The sequence below is a fragment of the Desmodus rotundus genome, chromosome 8 (assembly GCF_022682495.2).
Source record: "Desmodus rotundus isolate HL8 chromosome 8, HLdesRot8A.1, whole genome shotgun sequence".
NCBI classification, from domain to species: domain Eukaryota; kingdom Metazoa; phylum Chordata; class Mammalia; order Chiroptera; family Phyllostomidae; genus Desmodus; species Desmodus rotundus.
The window spans coordinates 89,946,809-89,968,229 of NC_071394.1; the positions used below are offsets into that span (position 1 = coordinate 89,946,809).

Genomic DNA, 21,421 nt, shown 5'->3' on the forward strand with positions numbered 1-21,421 from the left:
TGTGTGGAGGAAGTTGTTGGAGACTGGCAAAAATCAAGTTGACTTTTTCTTAGGAATCACAAAATAAAAAGATACATTAACACACTTTCAGTGTAAACGTTGTATATTTCGATTGTCTTGAAATTATCATTTAAATTACATTTAGCAAAGAAAATAAAAATTGGCGAGGGCCTGACTGACTGGGAGCTTTAAGATAAGCCTTTGGCCGGGTTATCTGTAATAATAAGGAAAATAGAGGGGCGCCGAATGTCTGGATTGGAAGGCATATGCCTGTGTGCTGAGTTTTGGATTGTTTTTCTCAATAACCAGCTTCAGAATAATCCAGGTGGCTTGCTGAAAATGCAGATTATTAGGCCCTGTCTCAAAACTATTGAATTGGAATCTGAGGGTGGAATCCAGGAGTATTGTTTTAAAATTTTACGGGATATAAAGGATTTATCTTGGAGGGAAAACGACTTTAGTCACAGACCACCCCTGCTTTCGCCCCTATTGATCTGGAGCTCCGGGTCCCAGGGCCCACTCTCCGCTCTCACGTTTGCTCCTGCTGCTCACCTAGTCTGTCCTACCTGTGAACTGACTCACACCCCGACCTCCCCCAGCCGGAGTCCCACCCCTCGAGGGGATAACAGCCCGGCCAAGGCCCGCCCCCACGCCGGGCCAAGCCAATCGGGCGCTGCGATCTCAGACGTAGGGTTACGCGAGGCGCCGAGTCGGCCGCGGAGCGGAGGAACCGGCTCCGGGCTGGGACTCCGAGCTCCGGGCTCGGGGCTCGGTGGCACGGCCCGCGCAGGCAGCGAGACTCTGCGAGCCGAGGTGTCTCCCGCTCCACCCCCAGCTCCGCCATGCAGGGGCCTGCCGGGAACGCGAGCCACGGACTGCCGGGCGGGCCGCCCTCTACCGTCGCGTCCGGGGCGGGCCGCTGCGAGAGCGGCGCGCTCATGCACAGTTTCGGCATCTTCCTGCAGGGTCTACTCGGCGTCGTGGCCTTCAGCACGTTGATGCGTGAGTCCGGGACCCCGCCCCTCCTGAGGCCCTGCACCTCGAGTCGCCGGCCACGCGCCTCCCCAGGCACCCTCCTACCTGAAGAGTTCAGGCCTGGGGACCCAGGACCCTTGGCGGAGGTGCCTTCTCCGGCGAGCCCAGCCTGGGCATTCCCAGACAAGGGGGAGCATCCTGAGCCCACGGCCTTATCGATGCAGCCTGTAGCCACAGGTCACCCCTGTTCCTCCCCTACAACCCGTACGCACCTTTCCTCAGTTACCTGCCTAAAAGTCTCTCTCTTACCACCTTGTCTTCGCGAATTAAGGCTACTCCACCTAGCCTGAGGCCGTGACCCTGTCTTAGAGGCTTTTCTCAGCCTCCTCTCCATGCTTTGAACTCGCATCCCTAAATCCCCAGTTTGATGTTGAGCTTTTTAATGCACCTACACTCATAAGATTTACTATCTCCCGTTCGCATTTACATCCTGCTACCCTGCAATACCTGCATTGTTAGCCGTGCATTGCGTTCTCAGTACTACCTCCTCTCCTACATCTCCCACCCCAGACCTTCTTTCTCAGTTTTATTTTCTGTTTTGGTCGGTGCAGGAATCACCCAGACTCCCTTATTCCGCACATTTCCTCTTTTCTGTCTTCCTGAACAGGCCCACCTGTTCATTCTGTCCTAGACTTTCCTAATTAAGTCTTAAGCATCTCAGGCTCTTCCCTTTCCCAGCTCACTTTTATTATTTATATTTCAAATTTTCTTTCCATGAGACTTGGGCAACCTAGTGGCTCCATGGAAAAGGGGGTGCACAGGACCTGGGAGGTCTCCGAATCCCTGTACTAAGTCACCAGGGGGCCATCCCTGACAGTTTCCTGATGGAGAGGAAAGCCCCAGAGGGCCCTTCTGGAAAACTAGAAGTTACACCCTGCTGTCAGGTGGGCAGAGGGGAGGGTTGTGTGTTTTCTTAGTGCACATCCTCCTCCCTTTATTAAAGTAACAAGGAGCTTGGGTTGGCTGGTAGGCCTAAGAGTGCCTCTGCGATTGCATTTTGGGGGAAGGAAGGGCATAACCATCTGGACAGAGGCATTAACTCCAACATGACTTGTTCTCAGAACTTCCCCACTGTGCTCACGTGGACAGAATGGGGAGTTCCCGCAGAAAGTACTCACCTCAGCACCTGGGCGGGATCCTGCAGCCTTGTGCCTGTGTCTTGCAGGGCCCAGTTGCTGGAGTAGCAGCTTTGCTTGTTTATAACGTAGGGCTTATTTGGGTGAATTTTTCTAGGCTTTTGGTATCCTGAAGGGGCTGTTCTTGAACACCACTTTCTTCTGGTTGCCTGGGCTTGGTAAGTCTTGCAACAAGTGCTCCAGTGTATGTGTTTGCCACCTTTTCTTTTCTTTTTAGTGTCTACTTGCTATTTTCCTTGCTGAGCAAATAAATACCCACTTGTTCTTGCCGTAGTGATTTGTGACTACGTAGCCAAAATTAGCTGCTGACTTGGGTGCTTGAACTGTGTGTTTTCAAGACATCGTGTGTGGGTCTTCACTCCCCTCCCACCCCACTTTCCTCCAGCTGGCCTTCGTTTTGCTCTAAAGGAACTGCAGGCTTAGTTTTTGTTTTGTTCTCTCACCTAAGATTTCTTAGCCTAGCTCTGGGTCTTTTCATAGGTTTGATTGATGCTGATGGCCTTCCTTACTCCCTAGGGTTTGGCACTTGTGATTCAGAGAGGGAAGTGTGATTATGACTGGGCAGAGTTGCTCGCAGCTGAGAAGTGTGCCGGGCTGAATGTGTTCAAAGTGATGGTGCTGGCCCTGTGAGTCTTCGGGGACACACTTGCTTCTTTACTTAATATTCAGTGTGAGCACATAGGCAGATCCACTGTGGTTAGTACTTTATGGATGTAAAGACCGAACTAGAAAGTGGCCTCTTGCTCAATGTAAAGCTAGACGTGGAAGGAGTTTGTGGAAGTGGGTAGTAGGTCCTGGGACAATGATGAGTAGGAGGGAGGGTTGGGGAGGAGGGTTGGGGAGAAGAGTTGGAAAGGCTAGAGCTGCGTCTGCCCTGGACCCAGAAATGAAGATGAGAGTGAGAGCTTTAGTCCCCCACCTAGAAGCAGACAGCAGACTGGGACCCAGTCAGGCAAGTTCCCTTCTTATCTCTCAAACTTGGTTCTGTTGAAATACAACAGTGGGGCTCTTCCATTTTGCACTGTTGAGAAAAGGAGGAAATCTAAGAGGCTGCTTTACATTTGGAATGGCTTTGCTGGGGAAAAGAAAAGGAGGTGGAGGTGGTCTCAAGGAAGTACATCTGTGGTTGTACATCTGTGGGCTGTTTGGCCTTGTCTGGGCTTTTAGTCTTCTAGTCACAGCGTTGTTTCCTCAGTTGGGCAGAGCGGTCAGGAGCACCAGACTCCCACGACAAGTGTCCGTTCTGGCCACTCTGTCCTTCGTCAGTTCCATCATTATCTTCTTCAAGCATATTTTAAATGCCAATCTCCTCTCCTGAGCAGTTTCAATGAACAGTCCCTGTCCTCTGTGGAGTCAGAGTCTTTTCCCTTCCTGTGCTTTCATCACCCAGGCAAGACCCAGTGCCTCTCTTCTCTGACACTTCCCCTAGTTCTGAGGGCAGGAGCTGTTTCGTTTCCCTGTTGGACCAGCTCTGTTCGATGGGATGGACCCATTTCTCTGCCACACGGGCTGGGAGGTACTTTTCATTGCTCTCTGTCCCTGATTTCAGTGACTTCTCAGACCACGGTCTTTATGTTTCTTTTTCTACCCAGAAAAACCACTTTTTTTCTCTATTTACAAGTTGCTGTGTTTTTTTTATCCTGGAGGATTTTGCCCTACAGGAAGACTTCTCATATTACTCACATATTGGGGGAGGATTTTGATTCTCACAAGAATTTCTCATCCTGGTGTTTGGCTCACCATGTGGGGTTTTCAGACGGCTGGGTCCAGTCTGGGCGCCAGGTGATGTATGGAGCTGATCCTTCAAGCTGTATAAACACACAGACCCTTACGGGCTACTGTCCACAGGCATGTCTCAGTGTCAGCATCGCCTTGGTAAACTGGTGAGCCTTCCAGAAGCTGCAGCTAGGAAAGCTGAACCAACTCAGGCAGACTGATACAGGGACTTCCCACTCTGGGTTTTCTCAGATGTCACTGAAAAGCACTGGGTGTCTGAGTAGAAAAAAAATGCTTTAAATGAGGAGGCTTTGTCATGATCTGCTTGCTGAGCAGTTCCTCTTGTTTTGGTGGCTTTATCTATAGTCTGTGACTCGATGTAGTCACTCATGCTAGACAGAGTCCCAGCAGAATGGAGCTGAACATCGTGGAACTCAGCAGACCGCTCCAGTGCAGCGTAATGGGGCTGCTGTCAGCCAGAGGTCAGGACTGGCCATGCTGTGTGTTGGCGCTTGGGGTGTTTACTCCCAGACTGTGTGAATGCACACAAACTCAAGCCTCCTTCACTGTGCGCAGAGTTCTGGGCTGAAGTATAGACAGAATTGGTTTCTCACTAAACAGTCACTTTGAGAGCTCGGATAAATCACCGTGCGTTTCTCACGTTGCAGACACGGGGATGAGCCAGCTGGGAGAAGGTGTCCGGGATTTACAAAAACACTGCTGCTGTTGAGAAATGGCAGCTTTTTTCCTGAGGTCAGAACTCACACCATAAACCAGTCTGCCCAGCTTTGAAATCTTAATCTCAGGTAGTCCCTGGTGTTTTCTCCCGTGGTGAATGGCCTCCCTGTACGTTCTGTACAGACACACTCAGGTCGGAACTACTTTTCCTGCGGTCACCTCTTCCCACCGTATCCCAGTTTTTATTTTAAGAAACGTCAAGCATACAGAAAAGATGGACAGTAACAGAGTGAATGACTGCCCTCCGATTCAGAAATTGTTCACATTTCGTCATATTTACGTTACCTCTTTGTTGTTGTTGTTGGTTTTCTGAGCCATCTGAAGGCTGGTTGTAGCCAGCATCACACTGTACTCCTGAGAACTTCAGTTGAGTCTCCTGAGAATAAGGCCAGTCTTTTCCATGACCTCAGATTTATGATCACACCTGAGAAAATAGATAACTTCATAGTGCCATCTAATGTCCAGTCCGTATGCACACTTACCCAAATGTCACAAGTCTCATAGCTGGAGTTTTCTAGAACTATGACCCAGTCAGGGTCCTCTCGTTCCTTTTTTTAAGTCACGTTTACCCTAGAAGAATCACCCCCCATGCTCACACATGCACAGTTCTTTTTTCAATGACACTGCCTTTTTGAAGAGTCCTGGCCAGTTAGTTGTCATGCACAGTGTCTCATATTCTGGAGTTGTCTGGGCATGTCCTTATTGCGGTGTGTGAGCTGTTTTGCTGACTCCTGTGTTTCCTGAGTTTGGAGGAGCTATTAGATTGAGATAACCTTTCTTACAGCAAGAACACCCAAACGGTGCTGTGTGCTTCGTATTACAGCGCACCGGGAGTCACAGGCCATCAGGCAGTCCCTCTGTGAGGGACGTGGTCGACTGCTGGGCCAGGGGGGAGGTCTCTACATCTCTTCTGTATAAAGGTGCATTTTCCCCTTTGCAGTTAAAGATTATCTCTGTGGTAGTGATACTCTGAGATCGCGTGCATAGCCTGTTGCCCGGTAAATTTTCACTCAGTGACCGCCTCCTCCTGGTAAAGTAATGAACCCCAGTGCTGGCTGGGTTGGAGCTGGAGCTCGTGAGTGAAGGTGAATGTCTCTGGGCTGGACTCAACTCAGTAAATGTCGGCGTCCTTTCCTCCGTCCAGAGGACCAGCCAAGGCAGAGGGAGAGCATCCCTGTTTCTTGTCCCGGGCTGCTGTTGTCCCCATGGGGGAAGGAGTGTGGCCAGCTTTATCCTGACAGCTTGTTAGGAGTCTTAATTTTTAGAACTTTGAAGGTTTTCTAAATGCTGATTTATCTGGTAGTATCTACTCCTTTATTTATAACAAAATGTCATTAATTTGGAATAAAATCAGGGCACAAGAGAGAGTTGTCTGAATTAGGGGGCAGTCTGAATTGTAGAATAATTAAATGAAGTGCATTCTTTAGCTTTTTAAATACCCTGTTCATTAAGTGTTGCCCTCATAGGTGCCTGTCAGATCTCTACTGCTTTAATGATGTTTAAAATATTCTGCAATTAGTATAATATATTTACATGAAGATGAAGTCTGTTGACAGAGTTTAACAGGCGGTTAAAAATAGCAGGATCCTGGGCTCTGGAACCAGTCTGACCTGGCTTCCATTCCTGCTCTGCCCCGAAGTGCCCTTGGGCACCCGCATATTTCTCGAAGCTTCAGTTTCTTCCCCAGCCAACTGGGGATAGTATGTGTTCCAGGAATGTGGAGATTAGAAAGAATGTCTGTAAGGAAGGGGGGTCAGTGTTAGGCACGAGTTAGGCCCTCGTCAGGGGCGGAGGTTGGGGGCGATGCCTTCATCTGAATTGTTATTACAATATTTGCATTGAGGAGTTCTCTTGAACATTTCACAAGTTCCTGAGTAACTTGTGTTCTGAACTTAGGTTAAATATTCCTTTTTCCAACTTGTTTGCATAACATCTTTACCTTTAGCCCCCTTTTTGCGGTCTATGCAGTCATAAACTGAGTAAACCGAAAAAAAGTTTATCTTTCTCAACTGGCACAGTGATTGTGCAATTGCAGATTAGCGTGTACCCAAGCCAAGTGTCTTTATTATATGTAATAATCTCCTTTCTTCACCCACCCCATTCTTTGTTTTCACCTACAGACTCTCCTGTGGGCCTAGAGAAGGCAGTGGGTGGACCAGGGCAGCCCACTCACAGGTGATGGACCTGCGTCTGAGTTCCTGGCATATCAGCCCCAGGTCCTTTGGTAGCGGGTGGCGGCACTGGCCACTAGCGCAAGCTTCTTTCCTGCAGCTTGCTCTTTACCGAGTCCCCAGCCTGCGGGTGCTTGTGCTCAGCACTTGATGTACTTCACAGGATCCTGGAAGGAAGGGTTATTTTTATTTTGCAAACGAGAGCATTGAGCAGATGAAGTGTCTAGCACCAAGTCCACTAGGTGCAGAGCAGAAGGGTGAGCCAGGTCCCTCAGACTCCAAACGCTCTCGGCCATGTCCCCTCCTCTGCCTGACTCTTTGCACCCCTTTCCACACAGGTGCACTTTCTGATTACTCTGTCGCCCTGGCTCATTTTTTCCTATTTGAATAATTATGATTTTCTTTCTTAACAATTCTTTTTTTTAATGTGCAACGTATTATCTGAAGTGTCAGACTGTTTTATGGCTATTGATTGCATTAAGAAAATACAAATTTAAAAAGAGTTATCACTATTTAGTGCACGTATGAGTTACATCTTAGGCTTTCTTTTCTGGCCACGGCCTTTGTGAAGGTTTCTCTCGAGTGCAGGCGTGGCGGTGCTGCCGGGGAATGAGGTCCAGTGTCTGACAGGTGGAGCCCTGGGAGCAGCGGAGAGGAGGTAGTACTGGTGAGAAGGGATTTTCAGAGCCCTGGGTGGTTTCAGGTTCCCTGCTGGTTATCACAGAATGTTTCCCTGGCGCTTATGACTGTTCGGAGAGTAGTTAGTAATTTTGAGTTAGGGTTGACCCTTAAGAGTTATCCTGGTCTTCACGTGTGTGTGAATGTGGTCCACGAGTCTCTTAGATGACTCCACTACTGGGAGGTTGCTCGTCCAACCCAGGGTTTTTCAACTCGGCATTTCCAACTGCTGACATTTTGGGCCAGACAATTCCCTGTTGTGGGGGCTGTCCTGTGCACTGTAGGGTGTTTAGCAGTAACTCTGGCCTCTACCCAGTGGATCCCAATAGCTCCCCACCCCTGAACCCCTGTTGTGACAACCCACTCTATCTCCAGACATTGCCAGTTGTCCCCAGGGGGCACCGTCGTCCCTGGTGAGAACTATATTTGCTCAGTTTGTGGATTAGTCAGCAGACTCATGAGCTGTTGCAGAACAGAGTAGGTCAGTATGTTGCCCCTGAAGGATGAGAACAGTCAGCTCTCAGGGTTTGTTAAGGTCCTGGGTGCCCGGTGTGGTGCTGGGTGCTGCCTTGACAAAGCAGAGCTGAGACCCAGTCCCCTGTGCTTGAGGGGCTCTCCGCCGGAGTGGGCTGTGCTCAAAGATAGCAGGACCCTGTGCTGACAGTGTGAAAAGGTCGGAGAAGTTTGAGTAGGCTTGAGAGGAAGGATGAGGGTTTCTGCCAGGGGACTTGGGAAGCGTCCCCGAGGAAGCCCTGCTTAAGCACAACACCAGAGCTGAAGATGTGAGGGGCTCATCACAGAGGGAGAGGAGGGAGCAAAGGTCCACATAGGAGATCAGGGGCATGGCTGTCATTCTGGGGGCTGGAAAGCGCACAGTCAGTGGCTCCCAGAAAAAGAGGCAGTGGTTTGGAGGGGGTTCCGGAGAGCTGTCCTTCTTCAGTTTCAGGCCTCTTTTCTATAGCTTGCACTTGGTAAGTTAAATCATTGGGTAGGGCAGGTTCTGCATTAACCTCATACTCCATTTGGCTTGTTTCTTTGCGATCCTTTCTTTTCAAGCAGTTTTATCACACCCCTTTGAGATCTCATGGGGCCCCCCTGAGAAGCATCTACTGTTTTATCCTGTGGGCTGTAGGAGAAGAAATGGGGACCAGTGACTCCCTCCTAGCCCCTGTCCCATTGGCAGTGCCTGCTGAGGTAGATGGTTGGGGATGTGGGCAGGCCTGCTGCGCTTGTTCCCTGCCAGGCATTGTGTGTTAGCCTGCTCGAGAGGTAAGGGCTGATATTAGCTCAGTTTTATACTTAAGGTAGCTCAGCCACAGGGAGGTTAAGTGACCTACCCAAGGTGGTACAGCCAGTAATTGATTGTGTCAAGCTGTCTGGCTCTGGAAACATAGCTTTTTTAAAAAATATACTTTTTAGTCTCATTTACATATTTGCTTCTAAAGAGAGGAGGAGGGAGGGAGAAAGAGAGGTAGAGAAACACCAGTATGTGAGAGATACATTGATCAGTTGTCTCTCACGCACTCCCCACCGGGGACCGGGCCTGCAACCCAGGCACATGCCCTGACAAGGAATTAAACCAGCAACCTTTTGGTTCACAGGTCAGTGCTCAGTCCACTGAGCCACCACACCAGCCAGGCCTGGAAACATTGCTTTTAGCTAATAATCAATACATTTCCTTACTGTTAACTAGCTTTTGTTGACTGTCTACCACATTCCACACAGGTGTAGAGAAAGCAGCATGCTTCCACCCCTGGAGTTTTAGTCCAGCCTTGATTCTGGAGAGCTAAGACTAATGCCAGCGTGGGTGAATCCTGGGAACCTCTGGCTCGCTCTGTGAGCATGGACCCAGGCTTTGGAGGGGTTGGCTTTGCTGAGAAATGTCTCATGAGAATTCCAGTCGTCAGCATGTTCTAAAACTCCTGTAGCTGCCACAACGGGATTGTCAACCACTGGAATCGCATTTGGGCCAATGAGAAAAAGACTTCTTGCTTGGATTCCCACAATCCTGTCTTGTCATCGGACACGTCTTCCCCCTGTTTCATTTAATTTAGACTAACGCGTCTTCCTTCTAACATATTCTGTGCCATAGCCAGGTTCCACTTGAGCTGCTTCTCAGGAGGCGGGGACAGCAGCTGGTGAGGCTTGGCCCTAGCCAGGGTCCGGTTTTACGTGGGGTGGCATGCAGCGAAGGGCTGATAGGGGAGAAGGGTCACTCAGCTGGCTGGGGCACTCAACCAGTATTTTTCTTGGCTCTAAAACTTCTTTGAAAGACTCGGTGTCAAGTATCTGTGGCTTTTCCTGTCCCTAACCAGTGTCAGGTGCCAAGAGCATTCATGCTTTTTCACAGTTGGATGCACGGCAGGTTGGGACACATGCAGGGCCAACGCTGTGGTTTTTTATTTTTTATTTGTTCACCTTTCACAAAATGCTTTTCTCCCTACCTTTTGTTGTAGTCTGTGGGCTGTTGTAACCTCTTAACCTCATCAGTGTTCTTCACAGATTTTTCCATTTTCTTAGAGGACATTTTCATTAATAACATGCAGAATGATGTAGGGAGATGCGGTGGTAACAGTGCCCCAGTGAAATGACACAAGCCCGAGGTGCCATCCTGCAGGAGCAGGCGAACAGCGTACTCTGCATCTCTTGCCCAGACCATCACGTAATGTGAATGAACATCGTGGTCCAGGTGGCTCTGATGCATTCGAGCAGGTTTTCTGTTGGGGTAGTGAGTTTGGGGCTAAAATATTTGCAGGTGGCCCGGTGAGCGAAGCTGCCTGCACCTGGTGTGTGTGAGGCGTCAACACATGAAGAGGAGCGGCATGTGTCGGGGAGAGACTGACTACTCAGAGCTCACAGAAGGTGGTGCATTACGGATGGGGCTGCTCCTCACTGGCCGGGGTTTGCTGTTGGGGTTTCTGATGTAGCGGACTTGAAGATTGCAGAGCTGCCATTTCCACTGCTGGCCCTACCCTTTGCCTGAGAGATGGGTGTTGGGGTTTTGCAATCGAAGTGCAGGGAGACTTAAATGAATGTGTTTTTTCCATCAATAGCCTTGGATTGCAGTGACAGGAGGCATGAATGTGTGGGGATGGGGTGTGGTGGGGGGCAGTGCTGTCTGAAGATGTTCATAGCATGTGAACCACTGAATCCTACCAGTGAGCTTCTCAGTCCTTGCTCCTGCTGGCTGTAGCTGCCTGTAGTGTTACGTAGTGAGTCCTTTGCCTGGGACTGAGGTGGCATTCTGGTATTTTGCCCAACAGCCAGACTCCTGGACCTGCCCCATCCTTCTTTTCTTAGCTCTTTCTATGCTGTGGACATTGCAGTCACCACAGTTTGCCCCGTAGCCTGGGCCAAGGAGAATAGCCATGTTATCAGGTGCGGCCAGATGCCACAGGGCTGCTCTTCTCCCCGCCCCTGCACCTGCCAAACCCAGTCCTGCTTCCTCCGTGACCCACATCTGTCTTTCCCCTGAGTACTTTTCCCCTTCCTCCTTACCTAGCCCTATCCTCCCCTCTTCCAAGAAACTTTCCTTAATGACTAGTACTGTTCTGTGAGGTCTGTAGGATGTACAGTCTGTACTGTACAACTTAGGTCTCTTTGTGTCTCTGCTTCTCATTGGGCCTGGCCTGCTTGGCTGCCCGGCTGGTGCTGGCACAGGCTGGTCCTCTGGCAGAAAGCTCGAGCCCAGAGTGACAGTTTGCTCCCTACTGGGAGGATGGTCATAGAAAGAGCAGTGGGACATAGGAGATGGGGTACACTGAGATCTTTCTCTTTTCTCACCACTAAATAGTTCAGCATTTGTAGTTCTCTTTTATAACCACGGTACAACTATCAGAACTCAGGATCTTTAACAATAACATGTTATCAATCCACAGTCTATAGTCAGACTTCATCTATTGCCCAAATACTGTCTTCACAGCTGTTTTATCCTGACCCAGGTTCCTGCTGGCATTCTGTGGCCACATCCCTCCAGTTTCCTTTAGGCTGGAACAGTTTCTCAGATTTCCTTTGTATTTCTTAGCCTGGGTGCTTTTAAAGAGTACAGGCCAGTGATTTTGTAGAATGTCTCAGATTGGGTTTGTCAGATGTGTTCTTGTGATTACATTCAGGTTATGTGTTTTTGGCAAGGATGCCGCAGGAGTGATGTTGCGACCTCCTCCGTGTGTGGGAACTTGAGACCCTGATCTTGAACTCTCCCAGTATTCCCCAAGCGACACAGAAAGGCTCTCTTTGACAGCTTGGGGAAGGCAGTTCCTCCAGGTCTGTCCACTGTGAAGTTACAGTTTTTTCCCTTTGTAACTAATAAGTAACTTGTAGGGAGATATTTTGAGACTTTGTAAATAGAGGATTTGTTTTCATTCTTGGTTGGAAAGCCTTGCCTGGTTTGGGAGGTCAGAGCTCAGGTTCTGAATGTGCTTTTGCCTGTTTTTGACCTGGTGACAACACTTAGTTACATTTGTAGAGTGCTCCCTGTATGCCAGTCCCTGTGAGTGCCTTCCATATGTTAACTCTTTTATTTCTCCTGTTAGCCATGTGAGGTGGGTACTCATGTTATCCGATGTTATACCTGGGGAAACTAAGGCACAGAGAGGTTAAGAGAATTGTCTAAGGGATGCTGAAATTCAAACCAGGGGGTCTCGTCCTACTGCTGGGACTGGACTGCTCTGCCTGTCTGCTGTGTGCAGCGTTCACGGGCAGAGTGTGAAACAGGGACCCCGCTACGCTACCGCTGGGCTCTCTGGCTTTTCTGCGTATGAGTTTTTTGGCACCATTGGGTTCCCATTGTCCCTCGTCCGCACGGCTTTCACTGAGAGCTTCATCGCAGCCATTTTTCTGGGCGTGAAGAAGTGGACCAGGAAAAAGCCAAAGGTTTCTCATTTTGAGATTGAAATAAGATAAGGCATGTCATTGAAGTCAGAGGACTTTCATTCATAGATAGATAGATAGACAGACAGACAGACAGATAGATTTAAAATTTGAGCCTGTTCAAAAGTGGATGAAGAGGCTTTTGTCGAAAAGGAGTTATCAGTACAGAACTTGTCCTTCTTCTGTAAGCAACCTGAAAACAAACCAAAAGATACAAAACAACTACTTGCGGACATTGGGAAACAGGCAGCCAGGATAGTGATCTCTGAGGGAATTAAAATATTGAGAAGAGCTCTATAGTCTTCACCCCACCTTCCTGCTGGAGGCAGTTTCCAGATCTAAGAACAGAGAGGAGGCACCCAGCAGAGCTCAGCAGCCTTGCTGAGTTGAGAAGACAGACTCGAGGAAGAGAGAGCAGATGGAATTTTCAGGGACAATATGGAGAAAAAAGAGCTACATAGAAGAGAGACTCTAGATATTTGCTTTTAGGGGTCTCCTCAAGTCTTTTTCTAAACATTAATCGGTGTGTGCATAGGGCAGAACTTAGGAGGCAAAGCAAAGAACAGCTGCTGGGAAGCTCTGAGCCGAAGGATTTCAAGTTCGGGGAGATGTTTTTCTTTCCAGTGAAGAGAGAGAGGCCCTGGTGAACACAGGCATTCAGTAGATACCTCAGAAAAATCACGCCTTCTCCAGCTCCAGAGGGAAGGGCACATAGCTTAAAAACAATTCTTGACACCATACACAAAAATTGAGTAGAAATACATCACAGATCTAGATGTAGAGGTGAAAACTCTAACACTTCTAGAAGAAAATGTAGGAGAAAAGCTTTGTGACCTTGAGAGAAGCAAAGATTTCTTAGGACACAAAAAGCTTGAACCGTTTTTAAAAATATATAAATTGGACTTCATCTAAATTATGCGTTTCTGACCTTCAAACATGTACTGTAAAGCCCCAGACTGGGAAGGAGACTTGGAACATGAATATATGACAAAGCACTTGCATCGAGAATGTGTAAAGAATTCTTAAACTCAGCAAAAAGACAAAAACCACAATTTAAGCATAGGCAGAGGGTCTGCATAGATAATTCTCTAAAGAAAATATACAAATGACCGATCAGCACATGAAAAGCTGCCATTAGTCAGCCGGGAAATGCGAAGTAAACAATGATTAGATACTGCTGTATGCCCACAAAAATGGCTAAAATCAAAAAGGTTGACAATAACAAGAGTTGAAAAGGCGGTGAACTTTGAAACTTTTATACATTGCTGGCAGAAATGTAAAAGGTACGACCACTTTGAAAAACCGAAATTTTCTTATAAAGAAATGTACGCCTATCGTATTGCCCCGAATTCACCCCTAGATATTTACCTAAGAGAAAAGAAAATGTGGCCACAGAAGAACTCGTACCTAAATAGCAGCTTCATTCGTAGTTGCCCCAAACAGGAAACAGTCCCAATGTGCACGAACACAGAGAGGCCACACAAACGGTAGTGTATCTGTGCAGAGTGGTGCACGTCAGCAAGAAAAGCAGCGAGCTATTGGCACATCCAGCAGTGTGGCTGAACTCGCCGAGCAAAGAATCCAGATAAAAAGAATGCGTAGTGTATCACTACATTTATATGAAATCCTAGAAACAGGAAATCTAGTCTCTAGTGACAGAGAGCAGTTTTGTGGTTGCCTTGGTGTGGTAGGGGGGAGACCAGCTGCACCAGAGGGACATGCGAGAACTTTTGGGGTGATAAAAATTACTATAGCTGGGCTGTAGTGAGGCTTACGTCAGCGTACACATTTCTCAAAACTTACGAACTGTATGTGTAGTATGGTTGCGTTTTTGGTATATATTACACCTCAAACTTGATTTAAAAGAGAAAGAGAAAAAAACCTTGAAACGATCATACTGTTCTACAAACTTAAGTGCTTACAAAAACTTCAGTACTCCTTAAAGGAAGACAGCAAAATCCAAATACTTAACTTAGCAACCAAAATGTATAGCCTCTAATAAAAAAAATTACTAGACGTGTGAAGAAGCCGAAAATTGTGACCTGTAAGCAGAGAAAAGTCAGTCAATATAGATTGAGATGTTAACAGAGGTGATAGAAACACCAGAGAAAGAGTTCACAGCAGTTGCAATAAGTATGCGGAAGGTTTTGAGGGGAAACTGGAGCATTATGGGGAGCACGATGGAAGATGTAAAAGTGAACCAAGTGTAATGTCTGTTAACTGAAACTACAATTTCTGAAAAATTCACTGGATGGATGCAACAGCAAATTGAGCTCTGCAGAAGAAGAGATTAGTGAGTTTGCAGATACCACAACAGAAGTCTCACAAATTGACACACATTCTCCCATGGTAGATCGGGGTTCGTCTGTGTGACCAGGAGAGAGTGGCAGAAGTAATGGTATGTCCCTTCTGCGATTCAGTTATTCCAAAGACTGCACCTCTTGTCTCGGGTGTGCGCTCCCGTTCGCCCCCGCTTGGATCAGTCACTCTGGGAAGGCCAGCTGCCGTGTCTGGAGGACACCCTGGCAGCGCTGTGGAGGGACTCGTGTGGTAGGGAGTGGAGGACTGCCTCCGAGAGCCGAGTGCGTGAGCCTCCTTAGGCCCCAGTTAGGGCCTCACATGGTTTGTAGTTTGCAGCCTTGCGAGAGACCATGAGCCAAAGCTACCCAGCTAAGCCACTAATAAATGCTTATTGTTTTAAGTCACTGCATCGTGGATTAATTTATTATGCAGAGATAACGACTATAGTGAAGGTGCTGAGTATAGGAAAAGCTAGGAGACTCGATCTCTGTTCTCTAAGAGTCTGCAGTCTATTTAGGAAGACAGACCCCTTGAACTAGTGACTGATTGTAGGCTCGTATGCTGAGTGTCCATAGAAGCTCTATTAAGGTACATGCTGGATAGACAAGTGAGAGCTTATTGCCTGGGTTTTGTCTCGGTGAGCAGGGCTGCCAGAATCCCACAGCGTGGGGTGTAGCATCCCTGTTCCTCCTGAGTTCCTGAAGGTGGAGGAAACAGGCTCAGCGCTGCCAGAGAACTTCTCATCCAAGGTGGCAGTCAGCTGCTTCCTCAGTCTTAAGGGCCTCGGAGAGGCAGTTTGTCATAGCCCTGTATTTGCCTCGTCCTTCACAAGCCAACTGGTTGCTCACTGCTTGCAATTTAACTGGTAGGAAATCAGAGTTTCTATAGTCCACACTGGATTGTTGAACAAGATAAATTTCAGACTACTCTATTGTTTAATGAGCCTTTGAATTACATGAGAGAGTCCAACAGGGGTTAATAACTGCAGTGGAGCCCACTTATTCTGTGCATGGTGACTTTTTATACATTTTTAGTCTTCTCAGTACCTTTTTTGTAAGGAGGCAGTCAATGGATCTTCTTCCCCACCCCCCTCCTCAAACATATAGCAGCCCAGAGAGCTCTTATCTCAATGCTAAGGGAGAGGAAGTGCTGAAGTTCCAGCTTGTATACAATATACAGCTTTGTTATATTGAGTCTTTGTATAGAGCCTTGTTCACTGCCCTGAGCACTTGGTAAGTCTCTCCCAGCCGCCTGCCATTCCCTCGTCCCTCCCTACAGTGTACTTAGGCAGAATCACCACTCTCCTGATTCTCGTATCAGATTTTTGGTCATTTCCTGACCGAGTGCTTTAATTCTGCTTTCTTTGAGTTCTGTACTTGCCCACCCATATCAGTGGTACAGCCTCTAGCTCCTCTTGCATAGCTTCAGGTGTGGTAGGATGCTTTTAGCCAAGTCTCCTGCACATAGCTTGGTGGACCCACAAGCCCAAAGGAAGCATGCTCCCTGGCACTGTAGCTGGGTTGGAGAGTCTGAGGACAGGTGGACAGGCCCTACCTGGGCCCTACACCTACTTTCCTCCCAAGGTCTCATGAATCGTGCCTGGCCTTTCTGATCAGAAGTTGGTGTAGGCAGGCCTGTCTCAAATGAGAAATAGCAGAGACAGCACATGCTGATTCTGTGGGGTTGATGTATGTTCATTCTAGACTTCTAGTTAGGCTGGAACCAAGGAGGACACAGGTGTAAGACAAGCCCAGCACATCACCCAGCAAGCCCTTCTCCCAAACCCAGATGTTCAGGTGCTTTCCCTCACTCTACAGCTGTAGTTCGCGGCCCTCAAGGAAAGCGATGGAGGCAGACCTCCCTTTTGACTTGATCTTCAGTCAGGCTGTTTGCCTAGCCTTTGTCCCCACGGTCACTTGCTCTCTATTTTGTGTCATAGGACAAGAGATGCAGAAAAACTTGGTAGTGCTTTTTCATGACCAGCAGGCCGCATGATGGCGGTCTTCCCAGTGCCTTCCCGGGAGGAAAACTGGAGGGGTCGCAGAAGGTAGATGAACAAAGTGAGCCCTGGGGTTCAGGATCCCTGATTCGACTCCAACCAGCTTTTCTAGGGCAGCCTGGTGCTCTCGGCCCTAAGGGTCGTGGTTTATTTGCAGGGTCTCACTCCTGTACCGGAGTTCACAATTATCATTTGTCTCCCTTCTTCCTCCCACCCATTCTCCCTGTTGTTTCTTAGTAAAGAAGAAATGAAAGTAGCTGTGAGAGGAATCCCAATGTACCTGAACGACCCATCCAGCCACTCTGAAAGGGATTCCTGCTGCTGGCCAAGGAGGGTTATTTTAGCTCACAGGGGGGCGATGATATCTTCACTTAAGGTCCCAGGCCTCCTTGGGGTCAGGTTATTCCTGTACAGTTAAGGCTTTCTCTACTGCCCTGCCACCTGGTTCCTGGGCTTTGAGACTGAGGGAGTAAACTCTGTTGCTTCTCTTCTGCCCAGATTCTGGTTGGTTACACAACATGTATTGTTCAAAAAGAGAAGACTCCGGCTGCCATCTTCACTGGGCTGGGAACCTAGGGGAAAGGTCTCACATGTTGTTTTACAGCTCTGATGACCAGAGAAGAGCTGGTCTTCTGTTAATTTTTCTGCTGAGGGTGCTTATTAATTCACCTGCATCAATGAAACTTGAAGGTGAAGCCCCAGTGCACCCCCGGAGTAAGCCTTCTGCTAGGCTAACCCGAGGCACTAAACACAAGCCCTGCACCTGCTCGCAGCCCCACCCGCTCCCTCCGAGGCTACAGTGCCATGTTGGCTCTTGTCTGTTGAGAAGGTCAGACGAGGCCTTCTGAAATACTGGGGACTGGTTAGTCCTTGGAACCCCAGCTTTTCCTTGACCTCTACGTAGCTTTGAAATATGTTGTATCCCGAACGCGAGCAGAAAATCAAATGGAGACGTGTGGAGTGCACTTAGATGGTACTTTATTTTTACCTGCGCAGGGGCGAACTCCCAGGGTGCCCGTTAAGGCTGCAAAGGGGAGTCGCGCCGAACGCTCACAGGCTAGCTCTTTTATACGGTGAGAAGCAAGCAAGCAAGTTACAAAAGCGGGAGTTGTGGTTATCTCTGCATAGCTCTGGGGTCAGGAGGAACTATCTGTCTGTCTCCTGTTGATAAGAACCATCTGTCTGTCCCACTTAATTTGTACCCTCAGTTTAAAGATAAGGGTCCAGACCTGAGATGAGTCTGGCACCTAAAGTTTTATGGCCCTCTAACTAATTGGCTGTAACTCAGAATAAGCCCTCTGCAAATCACGTATTGTTTACCCTTACTTTGGCCGACAATGTTGTTTCTCTCCCCTATCTATTCTGGTGACCTTCAAGAGGTTTTCTGCTTAGCAATGCTTATAATTGCCTAGCCCTCTTTCCTAGCTCTCAACAAATAAGCCAGTTTCTCTTGGTTGTAGGTATGTGTGCTCGGAAAAACAGTGGAGACCTTTCTATCCGGTGCTTTCGGTACCCAAGTGCATTTAGGGAGGCTCTCAGGACAGCCTGGCAGATGAGTGTTTGTCATCCAAAGGGAGCGCTCCCGGACCAGGGAACAGAGAGGCTACACCGAGTGGAGGGTTCCAGGACCAGGGAACAGTTGTGGTATAGCCCGGTGGTCAAGTGCATGGACTCTGGCATAAACTGCCTAAATCTGAGCCCTGGCCTCTCATGTGACCACTGTGCCACATTTTTCCAGTGCTGTGTGACTTCATCTCAGGTGACTTTATTCCTCTGAGATTGTGTCTTATCCTCAGAATGAGAGAGGCCTTAGTGGGCTATTATGAGGGTTAAACAAAACAAGGTACTTCCCTGGTGCATGTTAGGTGCTAAGTAAATGTGAGCTCACTGCAGCAGGTGATCCTGGGGAGGTAGGACAGTTCACACCATATCGTCGGTTATTAGGATTAGAAAAATGCGGGTAACTTAATTCAAGACTCCAAGTACTGGTGGCCTGGAGGGATTGAAGGCCTTGCCTGAGTCTCCCCAGCAGGTCGCAGGCTGAACCAGGACTAGGGTATGTGTCCTGCCTCCCAGGCCTCTGTTCTTTCCTCATCACTCTTCAGTCCAGCTACTGTTTCTTTGCCTCTTCCCCTTTTCCCTCAACACATTCACTGATGCTCATTGGTTTGTCCAGGGAGTTTGTTCTAGACTGTTGCGTGAGAGAGGGAACTCTTCCCTCCTGTGAACCAACTTTCCTAACCAACTGTAGCACTTGGCCATGACAGCCCAAGAGCACAGAGCCTGGAGCAAGTGCCAGTGGGAGGTGGTGAGGGATGTGGTGATAGTGGAGGGATATTGCACTCTCTTGGGAAACAGGGGCTTTCCTCACTCCAGCTGCTTGGCCTGGCCTGAGGCAGGTGCAGGGTTGCCCAAGAGCCTGAACTGTCCTGAAGGAGGCTGAGTGGTGGCAGGAGCAGCCACAGGCAGGCCTTGTCAGAGGAGGCCTGTCATATCCTTAGCCAGTGTGGCCTCTTCCTGGTCCTGATGAACTTCAACGGCCAAACATTCTCACTTTTAACCTGCATTGAGACTTGAATTGACTTGGTACCACAAGCCTTGAAATTTTGGACAATGCAGCTATTGTAGAATTAAACACTGCTAGCTCTCTTCAGTGTAGAATAAAGTTCTTGAATCATTTTTTTCATCTATGTATATTTAAGTTTTCTGAGCTAACTCCCTTTTGGAGGCTATTCTTGACTTTTGATAATGCTGTCTGGATTGCACATAGAGGTTTACATTTCATAAGCTTTACATTTTGTGCCAAGAGGCCAAGTTCAGTCGATCCCAATGCTGGACCTTGTTTTCAATGGGGAATGAGGGTCAGCAGTGGCCTGGGTTCCGGTCCTGACTACCACTTGCTGCCTGTGGGACTTTGGCAAGTTCCTCAACTGCCACTAATCATCACTTTCTCCATCTGATAATTGGGTTGATTGAGTGGATTTGGGGGCCTGGAGCCCTCAGTATTTCTGGTGATGATGATGCCTTATCTGATTAGGCTTTCTTAGAAATCCTAGGAACTCAGTTAAATAGGTCATGAACATTCCATCTAGGTAGTAGAGGAGGTAAAGAGGGTTTAGGTTGGGGATCCTGTTGGGTGTGAACCTGTCCTTAGCCAGTTTCGCTCACACTGACTGCCACACCGTTCACAAGGGTTGCCGCATGAGGAAGGTGGGTGGCTGGAGGCCCCTTTACCTTTGCCAGTGAATGGCACTTGAACAGTATGACCTGCAGAAGGTCAGAGGGCAAATGCGAACATCTTTATGAATGAAACACAGTACGCTGGGGTTTTCTCCTAGTGAAAACCTTGGAGTTGAGTGACCCAGTTAAGTGAGTTGGTGGTTTTGCATTCACTCCTTTGGTTTGTGTTAAACTCTTGGTGATAGGATATAATATAGCTGGACCTTCACCCTTTCTGTCCAGGTTCAAGGTATGAAAACAAGAGCTCTCCCTATACCCATTGTATGTTCTGTTCTGTGCTGAGTGTGGATCCCCCTAAGCAGCTGGAATCAGTTCAGAGCCTTGTGTTACGGGATGAAAATGCACCTCATCGCTGTGCCCGGGGCTAGTGGGTGCCTCCTCTGACCATAGGAGGCAGTGTGCCAGACCAGTGTTTGCATCGCCTGAGCTGAGGATCATCTTCTGTGGTGGGGCTGGGCCAGGGGCTGCACATGGCATCTCTGAGAAATGCAGACTCTGGGGCTGTGCCTTTTTCTGTTTGACTAGCCATGGAGCTGCCCTGGAGGGCAGGCCTTCTTACAGTCAAAGGCCTCTAATTCAGCACAGCCAGGATTGATTAGTGCTTGGTTGAGTTTTTAAAGGCAGAGAAACTGGGGAGTTCTACAAAATACAAACATACACAATAAACATTTTATTCTAACTATGCCTGTGAGCATGAAGTGTGTGTGAGGGGAGTCCCTGGCCCGGCTGACAGCATGGGGGATGGGGGGAGATGGTAAGGGGCACTGCCAGGCCCCAGCCCCGGTCGAAGTGGGCCGATTGAGCTCTAGTGACGCCTCGAATGAGTTCTGCCCACTGGAATCTTTCCTCCCATGAGGAAATTATTAATTACCTGCTGTGAAAACTTGTAATTTTGTTATTTTTTAATTATTGCTTTTAGCATCAGAAGCTTTTCTTGAATCTTTTTAGATCTGTTTTGTTACTACAATATGTATTCTTTGTAAACAACTAATACATGGAAATACATAGCATAAATTAGTGAAAGCTCCCTATAAGTCCATTCTCTAGAGAGGTAACCACAGTTAATAGTTTGTTATTTTTCTACAAATTTCTGTATGTATATATCATTTTTAAAAATAGGTTCACATGACACATTACTGTTTGGGTGACTTGCTTTTTTCCCCATTTAACATGGGCATTTTTCCATATCAATATAGATAGATTTACCTCACTTTTTAAAAAATTTTATATATTTTATTGATTATGCTATTACAGTTGTCCCATTTCTCCCCCCTTTATTCCCCTCTTCTCTATACCCCTCTCCCACCAGCATTTCCCCACCTTAGTTCCATGGGTCATACATACAAGTTCTTTGGCTTCTCCATTTCCCATGTTATTCTTAACCTCCCTCTGTCTATTTTGTACCTACTATTTATGTTTCTTATTCCCTGTACCTTTTCCCCCATTCTCCCCTCACCCCCTCCCTACTGATAACCCTCCATGTGATCTCCATTTCTGTGATTCTGTTCCTGTTCTAGCTGTTTACTTAGTTTGTTTTT

At 48.0% G+C, this 21,421-nt stretch overlaps 1 protein-coding gene across 2 annotated transcripts in view; it reads left to right on the forward strand.

The window, feature by feature from the left end:
• The first annotated feature begins 702 nt into the window (after positions 1 to 702).
• STIMATE (STIM activating enhancer) overlaps positions 703 to 21,421 on the forward strand; it is a 55,642-nt gene continuing 34,923 nt past the window's right edge. For both annotated transcript variants that reach the window (XM_053929688.2, XM_045192253.3), the window contains exon 1: positions 703 to 1,002. In XM_053929688.2, the coding sequence (XP_053785663.1) occupies positions 843 to 1,002 (160 nt within the window). In that variant the 5' untranslated portion in view covers positions 703 to 842. The remainder of the gene's footprint in view (positions 1,003 to 21,421) is intronic.